General features: G+C 44.1%; 1 protein-coding gene and 1 long non-coding RNA gene across 12 annotated transcripts in view; one reads left to right on the top strand and one right to left on the bottom strand.

Moving 5' to 3' along the window:
* ATG10 (autophagy related 10) overlaps positions 1–24,789 on the bottom strand; it is a 159,679-nt gene that overhangs the window by 115,464 nt on the left and 19,426 nt on the right. For 5 of the 11 annotated variants that reach the window (XM_045021163.1, XM_045021161.1, XM_045021162.1 and 2 more), the window contains 2 exons: positions 11,497–11,622; positions 3,734–3,850 (listed from right to left, as the gene is read on the bottom strand). In XM_045021163.1, the coding sequence (XP_044877098.1) occupies positions 3,734–3,850; positions 11,497–11,622 (243 nt within the window). Of the gene's footprint in view, positions 1–3,733; positions 3,851–11,496; positions 11,623–12,229; positions 12,316–14,474; positions 14,771–15,002; positions 15,029–15,076; positions 15,214–15,594; positions 15,612–15,806; positions 15,851–24,789 lie in introns of those variants that run through there. The other 6 variants (XM_045021169.1, XM_045021171.1, XM_045021166.1 and 3 more) reach the window with 6 other exon arrangements.
* The window catches only part of LOC123372754, a 39,986-nt gene continuing 30,429 nt past the window's right edge, over positions 15,233–24,789 (top strand). Inside the window, exon 1 of the long non-coding RNA XR_006580436.1 lies at positions 15,233–15,352. This is a non-coding gene — a long non-coding RNA (uncharacterized LOC123372754). The remainder of the gene's footprint in view (positions 15,353–24,789) is intronic.

Here is a 24,789-nt window from a genome sequence, read left to right as displayed (position 1 = left end):
CCTGTCACAGTAGGTGTTCGTAAGAAAGGGTCCCTGAAGAGGAATGGGGAGGCGGCTGGGAAGGGGGGGATGAAGGTAAATTGGATGGAATAGCCAGTCTCGATTTCTAATACCCATTGTCTGATGTGATGTTTTGCCATGCTGGATGGAAAGAAATTAGATAGTCTCCGAAGGGATGGATGGTGTCAGATGGGTCCAGCAACAGAAAAAGTGGAAGGTGTCTCTGGTCCTCGATCAAACCCTCAAAACTGTTGTTTAGAGGGAGGCTGTTGAGACGTTGAGGGCTGAGAAGGGAGTGGTCTCCGCCTTGCAGGTCTCTGCCTCTACCTCTGAGGCTGTGTGTAGGGCACGGATCTAGATCTTTGTGTCAAGTAATACTTCCTCTGTTCTTTCTTTTGTGTAGGTGTGTATATACCCAAGGATCTCAGAGTCACTCTGGAGTCCTTCAATGTGTGAAGGAACTCATCTGTTTTGGCTGCAAACAGCTTGGAGCCTTCAAATGGGAGATCATCAACAGTTAATTGTATCTCTTTGGGAAAACCTGAGAGGTGGAGCTAGGAAGCTTGTTGCTTTACTAAGGCCATGACGATGGAGTGTGCCGTCTTGTCTGCGGAGTCCAGTGAAACTTGTAAATCTGTGCAAGCTAGTAGTTAACCCTTGTATATGAAAGCTTTTTTTGTCCTCAGGTATGTCCTCAATAAAGTCAGACATTTTTGAGTAACTGGAGTGATTATATTTGACCATTAATGCTTATAGTTTGCAATCCTGAACTATAGGGTTGCTGAAGAGTAAACTTTACAACCAAAAAGATCCAATCTCTTCAAGTCCCTGTCATATCGGGTGGATCTGGAATGGTGTTGTTTGCTCTGCTCATTCATGGCCTCTACCACCAGAGAGTTTGGCGTAGGATGTAAAAATAGAAATTCCATCTCCTTGGAAGGGACATAGTATTTTTTTTTATTTGCTCTTTTAGAGGTGGGTGGAATTGTTGCTAGGGTCTGCCAGATGGTCTTGGCTGAGTCCATGAGCACCTTGTTTATTGGGAGGGCAATCTCGGAAGAGATTGAAGTCTGGAGGATGTCCCACAACTTATTGCTGGAAAAAGTTGCAGAGTCACAACATATCTTCAGTGAATCTGTGATCCTTTAAAATAGTTCTTGGAACTGTTTAAAGTCATCCCCCATCATGGAGAAGGGGGGAATAATAGCTTCATCCGGACAGGAGAATGAAAAATTGGCAGCTGGGGTGACTTCCTGAGCCGAAATCTCCTCCAGTTCCTCGACTGCCTCTTCTGGAGATTCAGAGGGTGATGGAAAATGCCTTGATCACTCCTTGTGTGGACTGGGAGGCTTCAGATAGTGTTGGCGGTACATTGCCCATGGGTCTCATTAAGGCCATTGTGGTGGGAATGGCATTAGTGGCAGCATCCATAGGTGTATGTACCATCCTTGAATTTCAGGTCTGGGGTGGTATTCATGTTTCTCTAGTGGACCTGGTCTGGTAGCTGTGTGGGTAGGCAAGGAGTGATGGGAGGAGGAGATTTCCTCTTCCATCATCATCATCCTTGTCGCTGGATAAAGGAAGAGGTGATCTGGGTAGTGTGGTAAGTTGGCACAGTATCGAGCATGCTGGAGTAAGGTCAATACTGAGAAGTGGAGATTCCAATGCTGAGGAGACTAAAAGGTCTTTATGTCAGACAAATTGCTGTGGTACCAAAAGCATCGGTACTGAGGAGGGGGGTGTTGGTAGTACCAGTGCCTTTACCATGGTTGCCAGTGCCAAGGATCGTGTGCTATATGCTGTGGAGGCAGAAGGTGGCACCACAGACTTTAGCGCTGCTGCACTGCTCAGTGCCGCATGTTTGAGCAGCTCCAGTGGTACAGCGGCAAGGATGGTAGGTATCCCTTTTGTGCCTTTTTCTGAGCCAGCCCACTTAGGATCTTTGGCTCACATGGTAACCACAATACTGGACGGTCCCACTACCTCAGAGGTGGATGGTCTTGGTGCAGTTGGTACCAATGGGGGCTGATGGGTCGGGGAATGTCTCTTTTTGAAGGGTTCACAAGAAGGGGGGTCGGTTTCTTTGTCGGAGTGCTCCTTCCTCTGAGAGAATGGTGGGGAACCTCTGTCAGATGCCGCCGTTGCAGACCAATGCCCAGGAGGGGTCCGTGATCCCAGATCGGACGCTGGGCACAGAGTCTTCTCCATCATGAGGAATTTTAGCTGTAGGTCCCTTGCTTTCCTGGCACAGGCCTTCAGACTGAGACAGTGGGAGCATTTATGTGGAATGTGTGTCTCACCACGGCAGCAGACACACTCCGAATGCCCATCAGAAACTGGGATTGATGACCGGCAAGTGAGGTAACGTTTAATATCTGGGGAGCCAGGTATGCCCCTTTGAATAGGATTTCTCCCATGAGGGAGGATAACTACACTACAGTAAGGGGAATCCTAATAACTGAAACTTAAATTCCTAAGATAAGAAAAAAAAACTTTTAAAAGAAATAAATAAATGGGGAAGAGACAGGGCAGTTAACTATTAACTAATTAATTAACTAGTACTTTAAAGTTAAAGCTTGATTAAAGATAAAGATCAGAGGCACTGCCAATTGCTCCATCTCAAGCAAGGGGCAGTAGAGAAGGAACTAAGGGAGGGTTGGGCCACACATCACTATGTAACTGTGTGAAGCAGCACGAGATGGGGACAGCACATGTGCAACCCAACTAGGCACTGCTACTAAAAATCTCTGATTACAAGTACAGGGGTGCAGATTTACTTAAAGTGGAGTACCCACAGGGACACGCCTCAAAAAAGAACCCTGGCTTATGATTGGCTGAAAAATAGTCATATAACAAGACAATGAGTTTCTATGGTGTATCTCCTGATTGGTACATAAAACTAAAGTCTGGAGCTATGTCAAAAATCAGATCACATATTTATATAATTTCATTCTGAGCTCAGGGAAAAATGAGGACCTCCAACTTTACTTTCCCTTTTTAAAAGTTAATTTAAAAAAATAAGCTATAGATAGATAGATTAGATTAGATTAGATTAGATAGATAGATTAGATAGATAGTAAAAGCTTTGTTATCTGGCATGTTGGGGGAATGGAGCATGCCGGTTAGTCAAAAATTCCAGTTAACTAAGAGTTATATGGAGGGAGGGAGTTTGGGTGCGGTTGGTAAAGTGCCAGATAACACAGCTTTTACTGTATAAGAAATTGATACCACAATGGAAGTGATTTCCATTTCTCTCTCTCTCTCTCTCTCTCTCTGATATTCAAAAATATTCACAATTCATATACTGACTTACTTCAGTAAATATCAATATTTACTGTCCCTCAAGGTAATTGACCTCATATATTTTGCCTTGATTAATATTTATCTCTTAGGTAAGTAAATCTTGATGTTCAGTTTTTTTAAAAAGTGAATATTTCCTTAATATTGTTAGATCATGGTACAAATAAGTACCATCCTTCCATGATGAGACTGTGTATGTGTATTACAGATTTTAGTGAATTACATTATTGCCTCTCTGTTTCCTCCCCAATTCATGTATAAACTGGAAGGAAGAGGATAAGATTTTACATGAAGATTGTTCAAACCCCCTGATCATTCAAGACCTGAATATTCTCACAAAATGCTGAATGCAACAATAGAAAAAACATTTTGCTCATAATTTATTTTATATACACACGTTTTAAGGCAAATCAATAGAGAAAGCTGTATTTACCTCAACATGTGTGAATGTTTGCTCATCACTTTCCTTAGTGCTGTCCTTGAAAATTGATGGGGTATTTCCATTTTTCATTTGGAAGTGTGTTTTACTCATATAACCATCAGGAAAGTCCTGTGCTCAGAAAATACAAACCAAAAACATTTTCAGTAATCATTTAAATATGTAAAGTTCTAACTGCTACCACCATTCTACAGAATAAATAAAACACAGAATTCTGGCACCAATGCTTGGCAAAATGAAGTTCTGAAACTGCTGATAGAGGGTCCTAACTGCACTAATCTTTAGTATCCCCTGATGGCCAGTTCAGAGCAATTCTAACAGCTTTAGACGAAGCCAACTGCCCCACTAATTAAAATAAAATGTGATACAGCTGCTAAGATAATGCATCAGTGCTACATATCTGGGTACCCGGAGGGGTGGCACAAGGAAGCTATTGGAAAACATTGTATTGAGGTCTGGAAGAGAGTTGAGCAGCTGAGGGCATAGGTGGAAGGTCTCAGGAGACAGGAAATAGTTGGTAGGAGACAGACAGAAAGAGCAACATAGTCAAAGTCATTTTTAGTATCGGATACCAAACTTTTTTTTCCCCAGAAACAGAATCATAAGACTATTCCAACAAAATGGCATGAACTATGTACAATTCAACCCCAGGTGGGGAAATTGTCCTATTTGCATTAGGTGGGCCTAATGTGTATTGGATGAAAACAGACTCTTCTCAGAATTAGAGTGCTTATGACATTAAAAAAACCTAACTATTAATGTTCTTAAAACTGCATCATAGAGGAATGCCTGAAGCCCACTACCAGTAAAGCCCTTGAATGCTCATTAAAATCTAGATCTGATCTAAAACCTTTTGCATATAAAAAGACAGTTAGAAAAAGGACAGTTTCATAATATTAAGATAACATCTATAAAAACAGTAACAGCAGAACAGGAGTTGATGGTTAAATTAAACAAGACACTTAGCATCTCTCTCTACTGGAGATTTCTGCCAAATGCAGCTACATTGATGTAGTCCAGGGTTTCTCAAACAGGGGTCACCGCTTGTGTAGGGAAAGCCCCTGGCAGGCCGGGCCAGTTTGTTTACCTGCCCTGTCTGCGGGTCCGGCCAATCGCAGCTCCCATTGACCCAGAGCAGCGATCCGAGGCCAGTGGGAGCCGCGATCAGCTGGACCTGCGGACAGGGCAGGTAAACAAACCGGCCCAGCCCGACAGGGGCTTTCCCTACACAAGCGGCGACCCCTGTTTGAGAAACCCTGACGTAGTCAGTGTAAACCCATAAGATAGATAAGCAGTACCGGTGTAAGAGAGGGCTCACACCAGTGCCACCTACCTGTGTAAATTCACAGGTTATGTGACACCAATTCATGCCCAATTTTCACTGGTGCAGTATATCTGTAGTAAGGGATTGTACCTGCATACTTACAACCATTTAGTCACACAAAAACGAATTTCCCTTATCTCAGCAAACTCCTAGGGTTAATCTGGATTTTTCCCTCTTGGGTTGCATAACCTCACACACAGGTGGTCAGAACTGGGGTGAGGGGACCAAAGTAACCCTAAACATGCTCTCATTTTTATCATTTGGATGATTAACAATTTTCATCTATTTTTATAGATCAGCTTTTTTCATTTAAACCACATACAAGCATGATACAAGTACTTTACAATATATGGGCATTTACCCCACTGCCTTGCACAGGGACCATTGCAGAGCTTCACTTCTCCATAAGGGGCATTCAAGAGGAGAGTTTGCCTCAGACAAGCACAGTTTCTGCAAGTGCACAGACCTCTGGCGTGCAGAACAGCAATCTGCTCCATCCTTTAAGAGAGAACAGCCTGGGCCTCAGACTCGGGGAAGATGGACATGGCCATGATGACCCTTCCTAGACTTCATTCCCTTTTTACCATAGGCATTGTGAAAGGTCCTTGCACAACTGCACAAGGATGGAGAAAGACTTTTGGTGGGTTTCTCCACACCCTGATATACATCCTTTAAAATGAGTTTGTCAATTAGAAATAAGATATGAGAGACCATGTTAATAATGGATTGCTGGAAAATGCACACGCTGAAAGGCAGCAAAAATGCATGGAGGACAATAAATAGTATCTGCATGCTAAGGACTTATTTCTCAAAGAAAACAAATAAATTGGGGTTTTATTAGCTGTTTCATTACATTTTATTTTAGACAAACAAACAAACAGAAAGCATATGTGTAACATCTGATGTAAAAGGATTCCATTCAAAACAGTCTCTGAACAAAACTCATTAATGTAGCTTTAAATTGCTTGACAGGGCTGCAAATTTAACTATAATTTAACTCTTTGGTTAATCTACCATTTCTGACACAGTTTAGTTCGTTTATTCTGATCTTTAAATCAACATGTGTTCCATTCTGACACATTCATTCTGTCTTGTCTTTTCTACGATATTACAAAATATATTTAACTGCAGCATCTGTTATGGGCTATTTGTGTGCTTTGTTCTTATCAAGTTTCATACCTGAAACAAGATGATAATGCTGGTTATATATATTTTTGTTAATAAACTTTTAACAAGGATATTTTGAAAAATTGCCTTGCTCTTAGCTTCTCTTGCTGACATGCTATATTTGTCTTCCTCCTAAATCTCAGTGGGTCAAATTCACTGACAGTGTGCTTATACATGGGATGTCCCTGATGGCAGAAAGAGCTGCACCTCAGTTTTGAAGTGCCATAAGGGCAATCCAAAAATTGGACAGAAATGACTGAAAAAATAGGCCTGACCTGAATAGCCAGAGAGCCCACTTAAGTGGCTTTCTGGAGAATTTTCTATTTGTGGACCTCCTCGAGAGCTGCACCAGACAATTAAACCTGCCTACATGGGCAGAAAATCTTTGGAGAAGAGGAGTGGAAGAAACACCACCTGCTCTCCACAGGGTTGAATTGCCCGGGGGAGGGGGGTACAATGAGCTCTGATGGAACAGGGGTGGGCATGTAGTATATACTTCCCTAAACCAGCTTTTCCTGATGGGTGAAGAAGGAGCCCAACCTCTCTGCATGCTTCCAAACTCTACAGCCTGTAATTTCCCTGCAAGATATATCTGTGAAAGCCAGGAACCTGTGGAGTTAGTAATCTCTATATTTTATACCAGCAAGATGGTAGGAAGGCACCTCTTGCCATCACTAGGCGTAGGGGACCCAAGAAAGATAAGCATCTCCCATGTTACAGAGCTTCTCTAGTACAACATATATTTATGTATAAATGAATCAATACAGCTGTAGGGACTTTTCTCCTTAAAATAAGGGAAGATAGTTTGCCTATACTTAAACTAGCTTATAAATACATGTAGATCATAATGTATTTGGGTCACAATAGCCTTTGACATGGTTACTCATGACTACATGGGGATGAGATTAACCTATTTGCCTATGAAATAAAAATTATAATGAAAGTAAATGCATACATGGCTTTGGCAGAGTAGCTGTAACTGCCTAATTTGTGCAATATTCAGTATTACTACCCAAATTCAGCTTCATCGGGTCTATAAGTGATGCACTCCTACACTGCACGTTGTAGTTCTCCCTTCACAAGAGAGGGTTATAACATAATATGGACCTCACCCTCCACATCTATACATACAGGGTTTTGCTTAGACCAGGTGAGTTTATGACATGATAAATCATCCAACTTTGTGAATTAGGCTATCATTTAAATTTAATTTCTACTGAATTCATGAACAGTTCTACAACCCTGACTTGCATGAGTAGTCTCGCTGACATCAAAGAGACTATTCATATGAGTATGGAATGTAGGAATGGGCTCCAAGTAAATGACATCAGCAACATTAAGAGTACACCAAACTGTTCCTGACACACATATATATTGAGGGGAGGGAGAGGAAAGGGAACAAAAAACCTGTCTATTACCCATTCTGCTTTAAGACACTCATCTCTTTCAAGGGAAATTTCCTCCCCTGATTATCACTGAATAAATGGATGTTCTCCATGGCCAAGTTTTTATCACAATCTGGAATCGGAGAGTCGCCAACTTGGCCCATTAACAAAAAATCTCACCATTTTTTATATGTGAGAACAAAAAATCTGTCTCATTTCACTATTTTCAGCCAAGCTTCTATTTCACAGAAAGTTCAAACTTTGACCCAAGTATTGAATTCCTGGTAGAGGCTCAGAGCATCTTTCTGTTCTGAATAAACTCCTCAGACACATAGCCTTGGACTGAAATCTAAGGTTTCAAATGGTTGACTATATGAAAGGGTGCATTGTAACTCTTTTGCTAATATTTTCACTCTTTTAAAAAAATGTGATTTAAAGAGAAGTTGCAATTTGTGGCTGAAGCAATGTTCTTCTTTTACCAGAGTCCTGCCTGTTTTGCAGTGAGAGTTTTAAATTCTAGTTTACAAATTCTAGTGTATAGGGAAAGCATTGTCACAGATCTACAAGCCTTCAATATATTTTAAAATATTATAAAGATGGCTTTAAACATTGCACATGATTTTCCCCAAAGTTTTAGAAAAGGATGGAGAGGTACTAAGTCACTAAATAGAATTACCGGTCTAGTTTCTCAGTTACAGCCATCTTTGCATTTTCTAATTCTGTGTAAAGGGCCAAGCTCTCTGATGTGTCTGCTAGAGCAGCCTGGGAGATGTTCTATCGCAACAGTTCTCAACCAGGAGTTCGGGACCTTCTGAGGTGCTGCGAGCAGGTTTCAGGGGATCCTTCAAGCAAGGCTGGCATTAAACTCACTGGGGCCCAGGGCAGAAAACTGAAGCCCCAAAGTACAGGGCTGAGGCCATGGGCACTGAGCCCTGCCTCCCAGGGCTGAAGCTGAAGCCTGAGCAACTTAGCTTCATGGGGCCCCTTCCCTGCTTGCTACCCCCTAACACTGGTTCTGACTTTTGTAGGCACAGGTGGGCCATGGAGTTTTTATAGCATTCGGGGGAGGAGGGGAGGGAGATAAATAAGGCAGCCCCGGCACAGAGAAACTGGGAAGAAGGTGGATTAGAAGTTGCTATGCATGCAGTACCCAACAAAATGTATCTTGTTACCCTTGAGTGCTCCACTCATGCCTAACTACCCCAGGTTTAGGTTCTGTATCCAGCAGTGTGGCACAAAATTTTCATACCAGAGAAGAGAATCTGGGCCAACGCGTTCAATGATGAATGGAAAAGATTTATAAATGAAAATGGCAAATTACATCTGAATGGCTCATTTTGATATTGTCTTCAACTAAGTTAAAAGTAGGTGAGAAGTTTTCAGACAAGGAAAATGTGTGAGGGCAGAAAAAGAAATTGGATTGGAGAGGCATCATGGTTGAATGAGACTAGGGCCTGGTCTACACTACGTGTTTAAACCGATTTTAGCAGCGTTAAACCGATTTAACGCTGCACCCGTCCACACAACGAGGCCCTTTATATCGATATAAAGGGCTCTTTAAACCGGTTTCTGTACTCCTCCCCGACGAGAGAAGCAGCGCTGAAATCGGTATTACCATATCGGATTAGGGTTAGTGTGGCCGCAAATCGACGGTATTGGCCTCCAGGCAGTATCCCAGAGTGCACCATTGTGACTGCTCTGGACAGCAATCTGAACTCGGATACACTGGCCAGGTAGACAGGAAAAGCCCCGCGAACTTTTGAATTTCATTTTCTGTTTGCCCAGCGTGGAGCTCTGATCAGCACGGGTGGCGATGCAGTCCCAAATCCAAAAAGAGCTCCAGCATGGACCGTACGGGAGATACTGGATCGGATCGCTGTATGGGGAGGCAAATCTGTTCTATCACAGCTCCGTTACAGAAGACAAAATGACAAAGCACTTGAAAAAATCTCCAGAGGCCACAGCAGGGACTCAGCACAGTGCTGCGTGACAAGCATAACGGAAAGCCAAAGAATCAAATGGACGCTCATGGAGGGAAGGAGGGAGGGGGTACTGAGGACTCCAGCTATCCCACAGTCCCCACAGTCTCCGAAAAGCATTTGCATTCTTGGCTGGGCTCCAAGTGCCTGAAGGGTCAAAAACATTTTCCCGGGTGTTTCAGGGTGTATGTTGTCAACTTACACCCTTCACCCCCCCCAAAAAGAAAAGGGGAAAAAATCGTTTCTCGCCTTTTTTCAATGTCACCCTATGTCTACTGCATGCTGCTGGTAGACGGGGTGCTGGAGAGCTAAACAGCAGAATCCTCTCCCCTCTCCCCGGTGGCAGACGGTACAGTGCAGTAGGACTGGTATCCGTTCTCGTCATCAGCCTGTGAGTGCTCCTGGCTGGCCTCAGGTGAGGCTGGCCAGGGGCGCCTGGGTAAAAATAGGAATGATTCCCGGTCATTCCCAGTAGATAGTACAGAACGACTGATAACTGTCCTCATCATAGCAACTGGGGGCTGAGCTTCATCAGCCCCCACCCTTCATGTGTAAAGAAAAGCTTCTGTACTGCCTAGACTATCATAGCAGCGGGATGCTGGGCTCCTCTCCCCCGCACCGTTTAATGTCCTGCCTGTACTCTCATAGCAGCTGGAGGCTGCCTTCCCCTCATTTTATCTCACTAACAAGTCACTGTTTCTTATTCCTGCATTCTTTATTACTTCATGACACAAATGGGGGGGACACTGCCACGGTAGCCCAGGAAGGTTGAGGAAGCAGGGAAGCAACGGGTGGGGTTGTTGCAGGGGCACCCCCCCGTGAATGGCATGCAGCTCATCATTTCTGCGGGGTCTGACACGGAGCAGCTGTGCTCTCTGATTCTCCGATACACTGGTTCTCTAGTACACTAGCCCCATATTCTAGGCAGGACTGATTCTATTTTTAAGATACCATAAAGGAGGGATTGACTCAGGGAGTCATTCCCATTTTTGTCTTTGCGCCCCCAGCCGACCTCAGCCAGAGACACCCATGACAGCAGCAGACAGTACAGAACGACAGATAACCGTCATCTCATTGCCAATTTACAATGGCAGCAGACGGTACAGAATGACTGATAACCGTCTCTGCTATCATGCAAAAGCAAATGAATGCTGCTGTGTAGCGCTGCTGTATCGCCTCTGTCAGCGGCATCCAGTACACATACGGTGACACTGACAAAAGGCAAAACAGGCTCCATGGTTGCCATGCTATGGCGTCTGCCAGGGCAATCCAGGGAAAAAGGGCGCGAAATGATTGTCTGCCATTGCTTTCCCGGAGGAAGGAATGACTGACGACATTTACCCAGAACCACCCGCGACAATGATTTTTGCCCCATCAGGCACTGGGATTTCAACCCAGAATTCCAAGGGGGGGGGGCTGCGGGAACTATGGGATAGCTATGGAATAGCTACCCACAGTGCAACGCTCCAGAAATCGACGCTAGCCTCGGACCATGGACGCACACCGCCGAATTAATGTGCTTAGTGTGGCCGCGTGCACTCGACTTTATACAATCTGTTTTACAAAACCGGTTTATGTAAAATCGGAATAATCCCGTAGTGTAGACGTACCCTAGGAGTCAGGAGACCTCAATTCTAATCCCAGTGTCCCAGTAACCTGCTGTGTGATTTTGGGGAAGTCACTTCACCTCTCAGTGCCTCTCTTTATCCTCCCACCCTGTGTTTGTCTTGTTTATTTAGGTCAAACTCTCCAAGGTGAGAAAAGTTTCTCATTATGTGTTTTCACAATGCTTTGCATAATGGGGCACCACATTTGGGGCTTGGTTGGCTTACCAGCCTGTAGGACATGAGGGAAAGCCTTGCAACAATACGTTTTTATTAAATATCAAATTACTGCCCATACCTTTATACTTTTCCACTCCCAACCATCTCCTATTTGCTGTGAATGTTTAATGAACTCTGCACAACACTGCTTGAATCTATTTTCTTCCAGATAGAAGTCATCTTCAGTATCCAAGTTAAGTGACATCTGCACAGAAAATGGAATGTTAGTATTGGCAGCTGCAATGAAAACTAAAAATAATTTGTGCTGATTTTACACGCAATCCAACAGTAAAATAACTAGTACATCAACAATTTTAAATGCATATTTTTGTTTCTTAAACTAAAGATTTATTTCTTTGATTGTAAGGTCTTTACGGAAGCGACTGTGTCTTTTTATATGATTCCAATCCTGCACATACTTCCACCTATGCACAACTTTACAAATATGAGTAGTTCTAGTAAGACCAAACTACCATATAAATTCTAGAGGCAGGCCCTCAACACTTAATGGGGGGGTTTCCCAAAGAAAGGGCCCAGCCCTATAAAATGCTGAGCACTTCCTGTGAGATGTGAGTGCTCTGAACCCTCATTTACACCAAGAGTAGTTGAGCATTCTTAGCACTTCTCAGGACAACACATTGCACGACTAGGCCTCAGGGGTCAAATCCTGGTCCCACCGAAGTCAAAGGTAAAACTGCTGTAGGTTTCAACAGGACATAACAGCCCAGTGTGCCACTATGGCCACAAGAGCTAATGTGATCCTGGGATGCATAAACTGGGGAATCTTGAATAGGAGTAGAACGTTCCTTTACCTCTAAATTTGGCATGAATGTGACCGCTGCTGGAATACTGTGTCCAGTTCTGGTGCCCATAGTTCAAGAAAGATGTTGATAAATTGCAGAGAATTCAGAGAAGAGCCATGAGACTGATTAAAGGATTAGAAAACGCATCTTATAGTGATAGACTCAAAGAGCTCAATCTATTTAGTTTAACAAAGAGAAGGTTAAAAGGTGACTTGGTTACAGTCTATAGGATATACAAATATTTTATAATGGGCTCTTCAGTTAAGCAGAGAAAGGTATACCACAATCAAATGGCTGGAAGTTGAAGCTAGACAAATTCAGATTGGAAATAAGGCCTACATTTTTGACAGTGAGGATAATTAAGCACTGGAACAATTTACAGAGGGTTATGGTGGATTTTCCATCACAGACAATTTTTAAATCAAGATTGGATGTTTTTCTAAAAGATCTGCTCTAGGAATTATTTTGGGAAAGTTCTATGGCCTGTGTTATTCTGGAGCTCAGACTGGATGATCACAATGTTCCCTTTTGACCTTGAAACCTATAAATCTAGGACCAGTATTTTGCCCTTAAGCAACATTGTTTGAACAAAGTTATAAAAAAGTTAAATATTACAATGGTAACTCAAATTAGGAAATAAAGTCTATCTTCAAACTGATATAAATTCATTGGGAACAGACTGTGGGATAGATTCTCTGCTGGATGTAACAGAAGAGGGATACTGCAAGGGAGCAGATTTTGTGTCGGCCCCAGCAGAGATTAAAGCATTCCTCAATGTACTTTAATTAACACTGGCTGGTTATAGCAGGCAAGTGCCATCTACCAGTTGCAGATTGCCAGAACACAACATGATTCAACCACACCCTCTCCCCACCCACCTATAGGAGAGGTTTTAAGGGGGTTGTGCAGATGCCAGATGGGGAGATGTGGCCAGTTTATAACCTCTTGTAGCACAAAATCTGGCTCTGTGTCATCATGGGCCCCTATGGTGCTATATACAAATATTTAAGGATAAAATAAATAAATAATAAATAATTATGTATCATGTGTCTGGGCAGTAAATGTGGGCTGACAGCCATACCTTCTCAGAGGAGGTGCTCAACAGCTAGCAAGATCTAGCCCTAAATCACTAAACTCCCACTCTCCCCACAGTAACAAATGTATTTATATAATTTAAACCACATTATTTTCAGTGTGAATGGACCAAACCTGTCTATGTTTCCTAGACGTGAGAAGAGGAGAGCAAAGAAAAAATATGTATGATTAACATGCAGGGGCGGCTCTACCTTTTTGGCCGCCCCAAGCAGTCATGTGCGGGAGGCGCCCCGGAGCCGCGGGAGCAGCGGACCTCCCGCGGGCATGACTGCGGAGGGTCCGCTGGTCGCGCGGCTCGGCTGGACCTCCCGCAGCTGCGGACGGTTCGCAGGTCCGGCAGCTCCGCTTGAGCTGCCGCAGGCATGCCTGCGGGAGGTCCACCAGAGCCCTGGGACGACCGGACCTGCCGCAGTCATGCCTGCGGGAGGTCCAGCCGAGCCGCGGGACGAGCGCCTCCTCCGCAGTCATGCCTGCGGCAGGTCCGGTCGTCCCGGGGCTCTGGTGAACCTCCCGCAGGCATGACTGCGGCAGGTCCGCCGGCCCAGCCTGCCGCCCCCCCGGGAAAGGGCCGCCCCACGCGCGTGCTTGCCGCGCTGGGGTCTGGAGCCGGCCCTGTTAACATGTCAGTGATTCCTAAATTTCTCATTTTATTCGATCAAAGTTGCAAAACAGCAATAAGAACAATGCATGTAAAGATCCTGAAGTTCTAATGAACATTTTAAATAGAACTATGAGTTTTAGTAAACACCTAGGGTAGGTTAAGGAATACCCTCGGGCAGAGAAAAAAATGAAGGGGGAGAGAAATACTGTGGTGAGCATGGGGGAGACAATCTGGATGGGGAGAAGAATACAAAGGAGAAGGAATGGGAGGTAAGCCTTTCGAAGCACAGGAAAGGAATTACCCTGCACTCAACAAGGTACAAAAACAGGCAGGCACCAAGGGAAATGCACAGACAGAGGAACGGGTCTCAATAGCCTCGGGACTCCAGCTAAACACAGGATGGGGACTTTGGGGAGCATACAGGGTGCAATTTATAAAGACGGGGTGGGGGAATCCTGGGTGAAGTGCTTCGGGACCCAGCATGGGGAGGGAGTTCCCTCGGGACAGCGGACGGGAGAAGCAGCACACTCGCAGTGCCCTGCCCGCACAGCCACATACCGCTGACAGCACTGCGCCCCTCCTCCGCCAGCTGCCACTCTCAGGTGGGGACACTCAGCAGGCTCCTCCCCTCCCCTCCCCGCTCCGCATGGGAACGGCCCGGCTCAGGCACGCGTTACAGAGACAAGCCCAGGGACCCCAACGTAGCCTGCTGCGCATGCGCCCACGTCCCTTATGAGCCGCAAGGCACAGAGCGCGAGTAGCTTCCCCGCGCGGGCAGGTTTGGGCGGGGCGGAGCCTGGCGGTTAGGAGGCGTCCCCCAGCCAGGCCTTGGCAGGGCCCAGGAGCTGCCGAATGGGAGAGCCCTGCCCCCCCCCCCGGCACTAGCGCCCCCTCGTGCCGGGGCAGCGTTACACATGAGCTGAGGGACCAAGCGCTCGGGCCCTCGCCTCGGCAGCCCCGGGCTCGCCCTCCGGCTGAGCCCCCGAGGGAGAAGCTGCCGTGCCCAACCCGCCTTGCCGAGCTGCGGGGCCGCCTGGCACAAGGGCAGGCGAGTCCCGCCCAAACCCCCTTCCCGCTCCGGGTGACCTGGGGCCTCCCGGGCCACCCCAGCGTGCGGCGCGATCCGCGAACACGCCGACGGGCCCCTCTGCGCAGCTCACCTAGTAGCGAATAGCGGGGGAGCGCGGAACGTGCGTCCCTGTGCGCAGCGGCCCCGGCGTAGGCTTAGTACGGGGAGGGGAGGAAGCGCTGCTTAGCGAGGCAACGCGGCCCCGCTGTTCCTGCCTTCCCCCGGTCGCGGGGCCAATACGGCCCAAGCCCTGATCCCGCTCTTCGCAGTGCTTGGGAGGCTCAATGGAGGCGCAGCAGCCGCCAGCAAGTTCAACGAGCTCTGGCCTGTGACTCGCGCCCAGCCCCACGTGAGCCGCACACGGAATGTGAGCCTTTTTAATTACGCTTCTTTATAAGCAGTGTTCTCCTCTCCCCCCCCCCCCAAAAAAAAAAAGTCGTGCAGCCCTTGAAGCTGAACCCTCTGTCAGTTCCCAGAACAATTCTTTGAATAAAGGAAGTTTCCCCACATTAGATTATAACTTTCAAGTTACCACCAGGCTGCCATCAACTGGAAGTAGTGAGCCTACTATAGGCCAAATGTTCTGTATCCTATTACCACTTAGCTCACCTATCCACTCCTTCGTATTTGTGGCATTTAGATGTATGGGGCTGAGTATAGCAGTATGGCCACGTATAGGCTCCACCTCCCCACCGCTTTTAATGAATGCTACTAAAAGACAGATGGCGAAACTAGAGAATTTTAGTTCAGATTGGGTTCACTACAGCAGCCCAGTAATCCTTGTTTTATTTGAATATTTATAATGATTTATATAGACTTACCTTTCCTACCCCATGACCCCAACGAGTGTGTGTGTGTGTGTGTGTGTGTGTGTGTCAGTGAGACTTCCTGTACTGAAAACAACGGGGGGAAAACATGGAGTAAGGATAGAAGTGATCACCTGAGCGTTATCACTTAATATTTCTAAGCATAAGATATTGGTTTGTTGGAAAAATTATTTTAATTATTTTAATTATTTATTAATTTTTTCACAGCCTAAACCAAAGTATATCAGTCATGTACCTTTCTGGGCAAGGATTAACACTTTTTATTTTCTTTCAGTTTGTGGCTATACATGGCCTCACCTAAAACCCATTCAAGTGAATTGGAGTCTCCACTGACTTCAGTGGGCTTTTGATCAGGCCCACAGTTTTACTACTACACCTTTAGGCTGAGTAGTGAGCCAAAATTCAGGGGCTTGTGGGTTATTTCTGTTGGTGGGAGAAATTATGTATGTTCCATAAAGGAGTTTGACTGTTTCTTATATTTAACTTGAATGAATGGCAGTGGTTATGACATCCCACCCCACCCCCGTTTAAATGAGATTTAATTTAACCCCCAGCATAACATTATTTTCAGGGCCATGGGTTACTTACTAGAGGGTAAATTTTATGCTGATTCAGGTATCTGTTTTGTTATTTGGCTATGGCTAAGCTGTCTGTTTTGCAATTGTATTTAGAAGTTACAGTTTTTTTGTTAGGTGCTCAGAGGCGTTTGAATTAGAATGCTAGAGAAATTATTTAAAAAATAGAGTGTGAACATTTTTCTACACTAACGTATTACCAAACATGATTAGGCTACACAAACAAGAATACATACAATATTTTAATAGGTTTAAGCAGAACATAAAATGTCAGGTTTATCAGTTTAGCCAAGGACAGTATCATTTTTTTTGAAGTTTTATGACCATTATAGAAAAGTGGGCAAGGTGAGGAATTGTTCTGTCAGCATTGGACAGTGTATTGCTCATTTTAAGTTCTGCATATGCAAATGATGCTTTGCAGTAGCTAGTTATAATGTAAAGTTTTCCAAGTGTGCTCAGGGCCAGCTTTAGGCCGATTCACCCGATTCCCTGGAATCAGGCCCCATGCCTTCGGCACCTTTTTAATTTTTTTTACTCACCTCGGCGGTGGTCAGCTCCGCCGGGGTCTTCTGTGGCCCCGCTCTCCTGGCCGGAACTCCAGCTGGAGCATGGCAGCCCCGCGGCCGGTGCTCCGGCTGGAGTGCAGCAGCTCCACGGCCCCGGAACCCCAGCTGGAGCGCCGCAGCCCCACAACCCCATCCGGAGCGCGGCAGCCCCACGGCCCCACTCTCCTGGCCAGAGCTCCGGCTGGAGTGCGGCAGCCCCACGACCCCGGCCAGAGCGCGGCAAGCCCCACGGCCCTGCTCTCCCAGCCCGAGCTCCGGCCAGAGCACAGCAGCCCCGCCCACGGCCCCGCTCTCCCGGCCGGAGCTCCGTCCGGAGCGTGGCAGCCCCGCGGCCCTGCTTTCCCGGCCGGAGCTTTGGCTGGAGCGCGGCAGCCCCGCACTCCCGGCCGGAGCTTCGCCCGGAGCACAGCAGCCCCACGTCCCCGCCCAGAGCTTCGGCCGGAGTGTGGCGGCCCCGCTCTCCCAGCTGGAGCTTCAGCCGGAGCACGGCAGCCCCATGGCCCCGCAACCCCGGCCGGCAATCTGAAGTGCTGCAAAGACTGGGAGTGCCGCCCGGTGAGTACAAGCCCTGCCCATTCTCCCCCAGGAATTGGGCCCTGAACTTGCTAAAGCTGGCCCTGAGTGTGCTGTTTCTAATTTTCTGGATACGGAGACCTGAGAGTGCCCAGAGCTTTTCTGTTAAATATTCTTGAGACAGACCATTCAACCAGCAATGCATCATTGTTCTTATGATTCAGTTTTCAAGATTTTAGTTGTTGCTAGCCTCCTGCAAGTACATAGCTTGCTTTATATTCAAGTATAATTTCCCCTGGTTTTTCTGAAAACATTAAGACTCCATAGATGTCCCTGGTTTCTGCATTAGCTCTCTTTAAACGTATTGTTAAATGAAGGCATTATTTTGGAAAGCCAGTAGCAATGTGTGTCATGTCAGGTGGGTTTTGAACATGACTTTACTTTGACTATATATATATATATATATATATATATATATATATACACACACACACACACACTGTTTGTTTTCTTTTCAAAAGGAGGTTGTGTTGTGTTTACATTTTGAGATTGGTGAATGAATACTCATTTTGGGTGAGTGTTAAGGTTATGTTGTGATGAATATTATTTTATTCTTGATAAGAACCATTTGTTTGTAATATATTAAACTATTGATTTCCTTGCTTTTAAGTGCTTGGATTTTGAAAATTAAGTGATAAGTACATTATTGTCACTTAGCAACTGTCATAAACAGATAGTTAAGGGTTAATGTCTCTTTTACCTGTAAAGGGTTAAGAAGCTCAGTAAATCTGGCTGACACCTGACCAGAGGACCAATAAGGGGACAAGATACTTTCAAATCTTGGTGGAGATTTCAAATCTTTGTTTTGTGCTCTTTGTTTTGGGGGTTGTTCGCTCTTGGGACTAAGAGGGACCAGACGTCAATCCAGGCTCTCCAAATCTTTCTGAATCAGTCTTTCATGTTTCAAACTTGTAAGTAATAGCCAGACAAGGCATGTTAGTCTTATTTTTGTTTTCTCAACTTGTAAATGTTCCTTTTTGCTGAGAGGATTTTACCTCTGTTTGCTGTAACTTTGAACCTAAGGCTAGAGGGGTTTTCTCTGGGCTATATAAATCTAAGTACCCTGTAAAGTATTTTCCATCCTGATGTTACAGAGATTATTTTTACCTTTCTTTTTTAATTAAAAGCTTTCTTTTTAAGAACCTGATTGATTTTTCCTTGTTTTAAGATCCAAGGGGATTGGATCTGGACTCACCAGGAATTGGTGGAGGGGAATAAGGGGGGAATGGTTAATTTCTCCTTGTTTTAAGATCCAAGGGGTTTGGATCTGTGTTCACCAGAAAATTGGGAGGGGAAGGTTTTGGGGGGACAGGGAGTGTGCCAGACACTGAATTTCTGGCTGGTGGCAGCGTTACCAGATCTAAGTTAGGAATTAAGCTTAGAAGGGTCCATGCAGGTCCCCACATCTGTACCCTAAAGTTCAGAGTGGGGGAGGAAACCTTGACAGCAACTGTAACTGATTTTTTTAAGCAAAGCTTTTTGTTTCTAAAATGTATTAGGGATGCCATTTTTGCTAAGAGGAAATATCTGTATTTTAAATGGGAGCATGATGAAGTGGAATATCTCCTTGGAAGCCAGAACTTCTGAAGTCTAGTTCTAGTTCTGATATGGTCTTGCTGGGTTGGCCAAAGCAAGAAACTTAAACCTAAAAATTGGTTTTTATCAAAAGGGGTCTCTAGAGTCCTGATCCGGCATTGTCAAAGGCTTTGGCTACACTTACACTTCAAAGCGCTGCCGCGGCAGCGCTTTGAAGCGCTAAGTGTAGTCAAAGCGCCAGCGCTGGGAGAAAGCTCTCCCAGCGCTGTCCGTACTCCACCTCCCTGTGGGGAATAACGTACAGCGCTGGGAGCCGCGCTCCCAGCGCTGGGGCTTTGACCACACTGGCGCTTTGCAGCGCCGCAATTTGCAGCGCTGGAGAGGGTGTGTTTTCACACCCTGCTGCAGCGCTGCAAATTTGTAAGTGTAGCCAAGCCCAAAGTCAGTGGGAGCTTTGCCATTTACTTCAATGAGCATAGGATCAAGCCCTAATTTGGGATGCCAAACTCCTGAAACCCAAGACAAAATGTTCTTATACCCAACTACTATTGACTTCACTTGGAGTTGTAGGGGAGCAGCACCTCTGAAAATCAACAGTATCCAACGCTGAGGAATTCAAAATTTGTGGTCATTTTTGCAAATATAGGCTTCAGCTTCTCTCTGTCTCTCAGTCTGTAAAACTGAGATAATACTATACTTAGTTTACAGAGGTGTTGTCAGGATTTAATGTGTGTATCGAATATGTAGTGCTATATAATTATGTATTAAAAGTATTCAATGATTTATTTTATATCCCCCCTCAGGGCTCAGTACCTTACTCATGGTGAGTATGTCACCATGCTTGTCGTGTAAATGAAGGTGGGGTAGTTGAAATATGTGCATCACATATTACAAAAAAATGTTAACATCAACACAAGTATTGCCATATTAGTGAAATACTACATGAGAAGCAATGTCTTCTAGTGGTTAAGACCTTGTATTTCCTGGCTCAGCCACTGACCACCAGTCTTGTGACCTTGGACAGATCATTTAATCTTTCTGTACATCTGTCCATTCTTTGTCTGTCTTGTCTAGTTAACTTGTAAGCTCTTCAGGGAATGGACTGTCTAAAACTATGTAGTTTTGCTTAGCAAAATGGGACCGTCATCCCACTTGGGCCTCTAGGAGCTACTGGAATACAAATAATTGCACATTGTTGCAGTTATTCCATGAATACAGATAACTTCCTGACAGTGAAATATATTAGCGTTGGAAGTTCCATTGCTTGGGACTTTAAAACTTGACTGGACAAAATACTTTAGAAAACAATCCTGCATCAGTAAAGGGATGGAAAGCATGTCTGAAAAGTCTTTTCTAGTTTTAAGTTCTGATTCATTCCCAAGAAAAACTTCTTCCAAAAAGCCATCAATCCATCCAGTAGTTCAGGCAACACTATCCCAGTAAAGTTCTCCAAAGAAATAATAATGTTATATTTATGAATTGATAGAATTAACATGACTTAAACTTAATTTCACCAATCCTCCCTTAATGTGATTCAGATTTTGAGCAATACACAGTGGTTGCTAATGCTATTTCTGCCACTTTTTGGTTTCTGGTCACTCTTGGTTTCTGATGCTAAGCACTATTGCTAAAGGAAATGGGCTAACAATCTGCTGTTGCCTATACCTGTCTCAGAAGGAAGAGCACCAGAGATTTTCAAAAGTGTTACAACAATGGAATATTGTAATTGAAGCCAAATAAAAATTAATTTATAATCAAAGAAGAATGCCCTGGCTTTAGTCTCACAGGGCTATCATGTGGCACACTTGAAAACAACATAGTACCTGGGAAATATCAAACTCTTTCTTTCTTTGCTGTACTTACACCAACTCAGCCAGCAAATGTGCCTGCTAAAACAACAATTAAAAAAAGGAAGGGCTACATACAGTGAACATCTGGAGCAAGGAAATGCTGGGCCTAATCCTTCTCTCCTGGAAATCTGTAGCAGCAAATACCCATCATGACTTGTTGCTTAATTTAAACATCCTTTTAAAATAATAAGGCCCATAGGGACTTGCTCAAATGTCACATAACAGAGAGATAAAATAATAATGTTTTACGCCCTTCTCTTTAGACTACACTACCAAACTGTTCACTTGTAATTCACTGCTGCTAGAATTGGAGAAGTATGGTTTTGAAGATTGCTGTTATAGATGTAGCCTTTATCATCAAATAACTTTAACTTTATAATATAATTAATAACTCACCTACTACAACCGTATGAAGTAGGTGAGTGTTTTTCTCTTCACTAGACAGATGGGAAAACACAGGTTAAGTGACTTACTCAAGGACACAGCGAATCTGTGTCAGGACAGGGAATGGAACTTGAGTTCTTGGTTCTCATAGCCTGTACCTAGACCACATTTCTCAATACCATGTGTATGCCATTGTGTATTTGGATAGCACAGCGTAGTTTCAAAAGGAAACAACTTGGGGGGTTAGGAAGAAGCATTCCTTATGGGAATTTTATTTCATACCTGCTCACATCAGGGTTTCTTGCATCTTCATCTGGCTGCTGTTGAAGACAGGATACTGGACTAGATGGACCACTGATGCGATAAAGCACTTCTTGCATTCTGATATTTTTTGGCAAATTTCCCACAGATGGTGGCTGTTTTGCTAGTATCTACTTTACTTTACTTTAAATTATAATAATCTTTTCTTTCAGACTTTCAACCTTCTTTCACAAATGTTTCACATCATCCTCTTTGTTACATCTCTCACCTTTCTTGTCTGTCTTTCAACATTTTCCATGTTAGACTAATATAGATTGAATTGGGGCAGGGACTGTGGGTGAAATCCTGGTCCCAAAAAAGTCAATAGTAAAATTCCTGTTGACTTCAGTAGGTAGAGCCCTGCGCAGATACAAATTTATATCTGCGGATATAAATTGGTATCCGTGGAACCGCAGGCCTCTCCCGGGAACCACAGCAGTGAAAGGAGCAGAATGTAGGGCTGCTGCTCCCAGGAACCAGCACCCCATGCCAGCAGGTCCTCTGACGCAGCTGTACTGCCCCCAAGTTCCGCCCAGTGGGACGGGCACCAGTGGGACAGGCACCGGCAGCTGTCCCTGGTCACGCTCTTGTATTCAAGCAGCACGCACGCCCCCAAATAGGAAACGCAGACAGCTGCGTGGAAGGGACGGGGACAGGGCTGGGGGCAGTACAGCCATGCCAGAGCAGCTGCTGGTGTGGGGCGCTGGCTCCTGAGAGCAGTGGCCCCACGCTCTGCTCCTTTCACTGCTGTGGTTCCTGGGAGAGCCCTGCAGTTCCACAGATACCGACTTATATCTGCGGATGTAAATTTATATCTGCGCAGAGCTCCATCAGTAGGGTTGGACTTTCACCCTGTGTGTTTATTTCTCTAGACCCGTGAAAACATAAGATGCTACATAAAAATTAACAGTTTAAGGCATCAAAAGGTGATAATACAAAACAGGAACATTGGATTATGGGGCTCTGACAGTAATTAAGAGAGCTCATTTGAAATAAAAAATATATACACACAGAGAACTATTTTTTAAAATTAGCTTTGATTAATCATTTTTAAACCTAATAAGATCAGAGTCAACATGAAAAAACAGCATCTGTAGACAATGGAGCAAAAGTTATAATAGGGGATTGTGATGGTATCATAAGAGGACACCATTATTAAGTTCTTTAATAGTCATATATCAAAACCAAAAATAACCAAGATAGCACTGTCAATTTCATTAAAACCAGTAAATCAGAATCTTCTAAGTCAACGTATAATAATGTCTTAAATATTTTGTATAGGATCTCAGCCACATCAGAGCTACATATTTGTTGTATTCCCAATGAGTGAGTTACTTAGGCTTACCAGGTTAGATTCTACTCATATGCACATGGATGTCAGTCCAGAGTAACTTCATAGATTTTCAGTGAGATTCAGGTTCCTACATCACTTTTGAAAATGGGACTTTCCTACTGCCTATGGACTACAGGAGTTAAATATCCATGTAAATAGTTTGAGAGTCCTCCAGTGGCACTTATGTTCTATGTTTTAGTAGCCAGAACAGCTATATAAAATTGCATGTTGTGTATATTAAATACAGTTATTTGGACCCATCATGTCCATGTGGTTTTTTTCATACTATTACAGTTGTGTAAAGAGCAAAAACCACAACAGTCACTTAGGAACCTTTTAAAATTTAACCCAATAACATTAAAACTTCAGATTGAGTCACCACTAGGATCTAGTTGAGAGGGTATAACTCTTCAGTTTGGCATTCTGAAATTATCATTCCACAATTAACATTAGGAAAGCAAAGATGGATGGCTACAAGAGCTAAAGGAGAGAGTGTTTCATTCTTGATTCCTAGAAAGTTTCTTACCCCAAACTGATATACAATATGATGTTTAGAGAAGATTTTCCCCAATAAGGTAGATTGGGGGGAGAGGTCAAGAGTGAAGCTGACTACACAAGAAATAGCATACTTGAGCAGAATAATTATTATCAATCTCATCTGGTATCCTGCCTTTGAGCCTTTGCCAGATGTTTCACAGTGAGGTGAAAAGCCTAATAATGAACCAAATTGTTCAAAGCTAAACTATGGGTGGAGAGTTCTTCCTGAGCACTGTTCTAATTCATCATGTGCCTTGATGCATGGGGAATGACTGATCTTGTATTATTTTCTTTCCCAATCTAACAGCAGATGCTGTTCTTATAGGGTCAATTTTTTTAACAAGTACCTAGATAAAACTGCAAACAAGTTAAACAAAAAGAGCTTAAACCTCCAGCCACTTGACAAAATAAAAAGCAGTAAATTCTCTAGGTTGCACCATATGGTGACAGGTCTTCACTGATCAAAAAATGTCCAAATAGATTTCTGTAACAAAACAAGATAGATATTTCTGAATAAACGTTGCCTGAAAAGAAACAAACTCAGCCAAAATGAACAATGTATATCTGCAACATTCTAAACAAAATGTATTTAAAATAAAAGTGGAGAAACAGCTTTACTGTAGTAAAGCATAACAAAAGTACAAGAGTCTTACTCCTCAGCCTTTACAATACTCATTAGTATCATTCATTCCAGCTGTCTTTTTGACCAATCTAGAAGTGGCCATCATTACAAGCTGTTGATCACAGGTGTGCATCCTCACCAAAATGGGTTTATTTTCTGAACTTTCCTCTGCTGCACTCAAAACATGTTCTTCGGAGCCTTCTGTCTTTACAGTTTTTTTTACAATGATTCATACAAAGGCTGAGGACTTGAGCTTCAGTTGTACTAATATTTGGTGAAGCTAAATGAGGGAGAAAGGAAAAGTGGGTCTAGGTCACCTTTCTTAATGTTGGAGCTGCCTGGGAGCAAACTGGCCTCTCACAGCTGCTCTAACGTACACTGTCTGGAATAGTGTCTGGGGACTACCTTTCAGCCTCTTATCACATCTGATCCCTACACTGTAATCCTTCTTACAAAGGTGACTTAAGCTGGCTACATCACTGGGGGAATCTCCAGCACATAAACCCGACTGCATCTTTAAGGGAATCTCCAGGTTCCCGTTTAGAGCATCTTTAAGTTTCCTTGGCACAACTGACAGTCTGGACAGAATATCTGGGCCTAGATATTATCTATTTTGGACCCTCAGTTCTGGTTGAGAGTACAAACAAGATAAGGAAGGCCTTAACTAGACTAAGATTTAAAAGTACTGGCTAACACATGCT

Source organism: Mauremys mutica, chromosome 6, assembly GCF_020497125.1.
Source record: "Mauremys mutica isolate MM-2020 ecotype Southern chromosome 6, ASM2049712v1, whole genome shotgun sequence".
In the NCBI taxonomy this organism is placed as follows: Eukaryota; Metazoa; Chordata; order Testudines; family Geoemydidae; genus Mauremys; species Mauremys mutica.
Note: the sequence above shows the minus strand (reverse complement) of the source record. Positions and strands in the feature narration are given on the sequence as shown.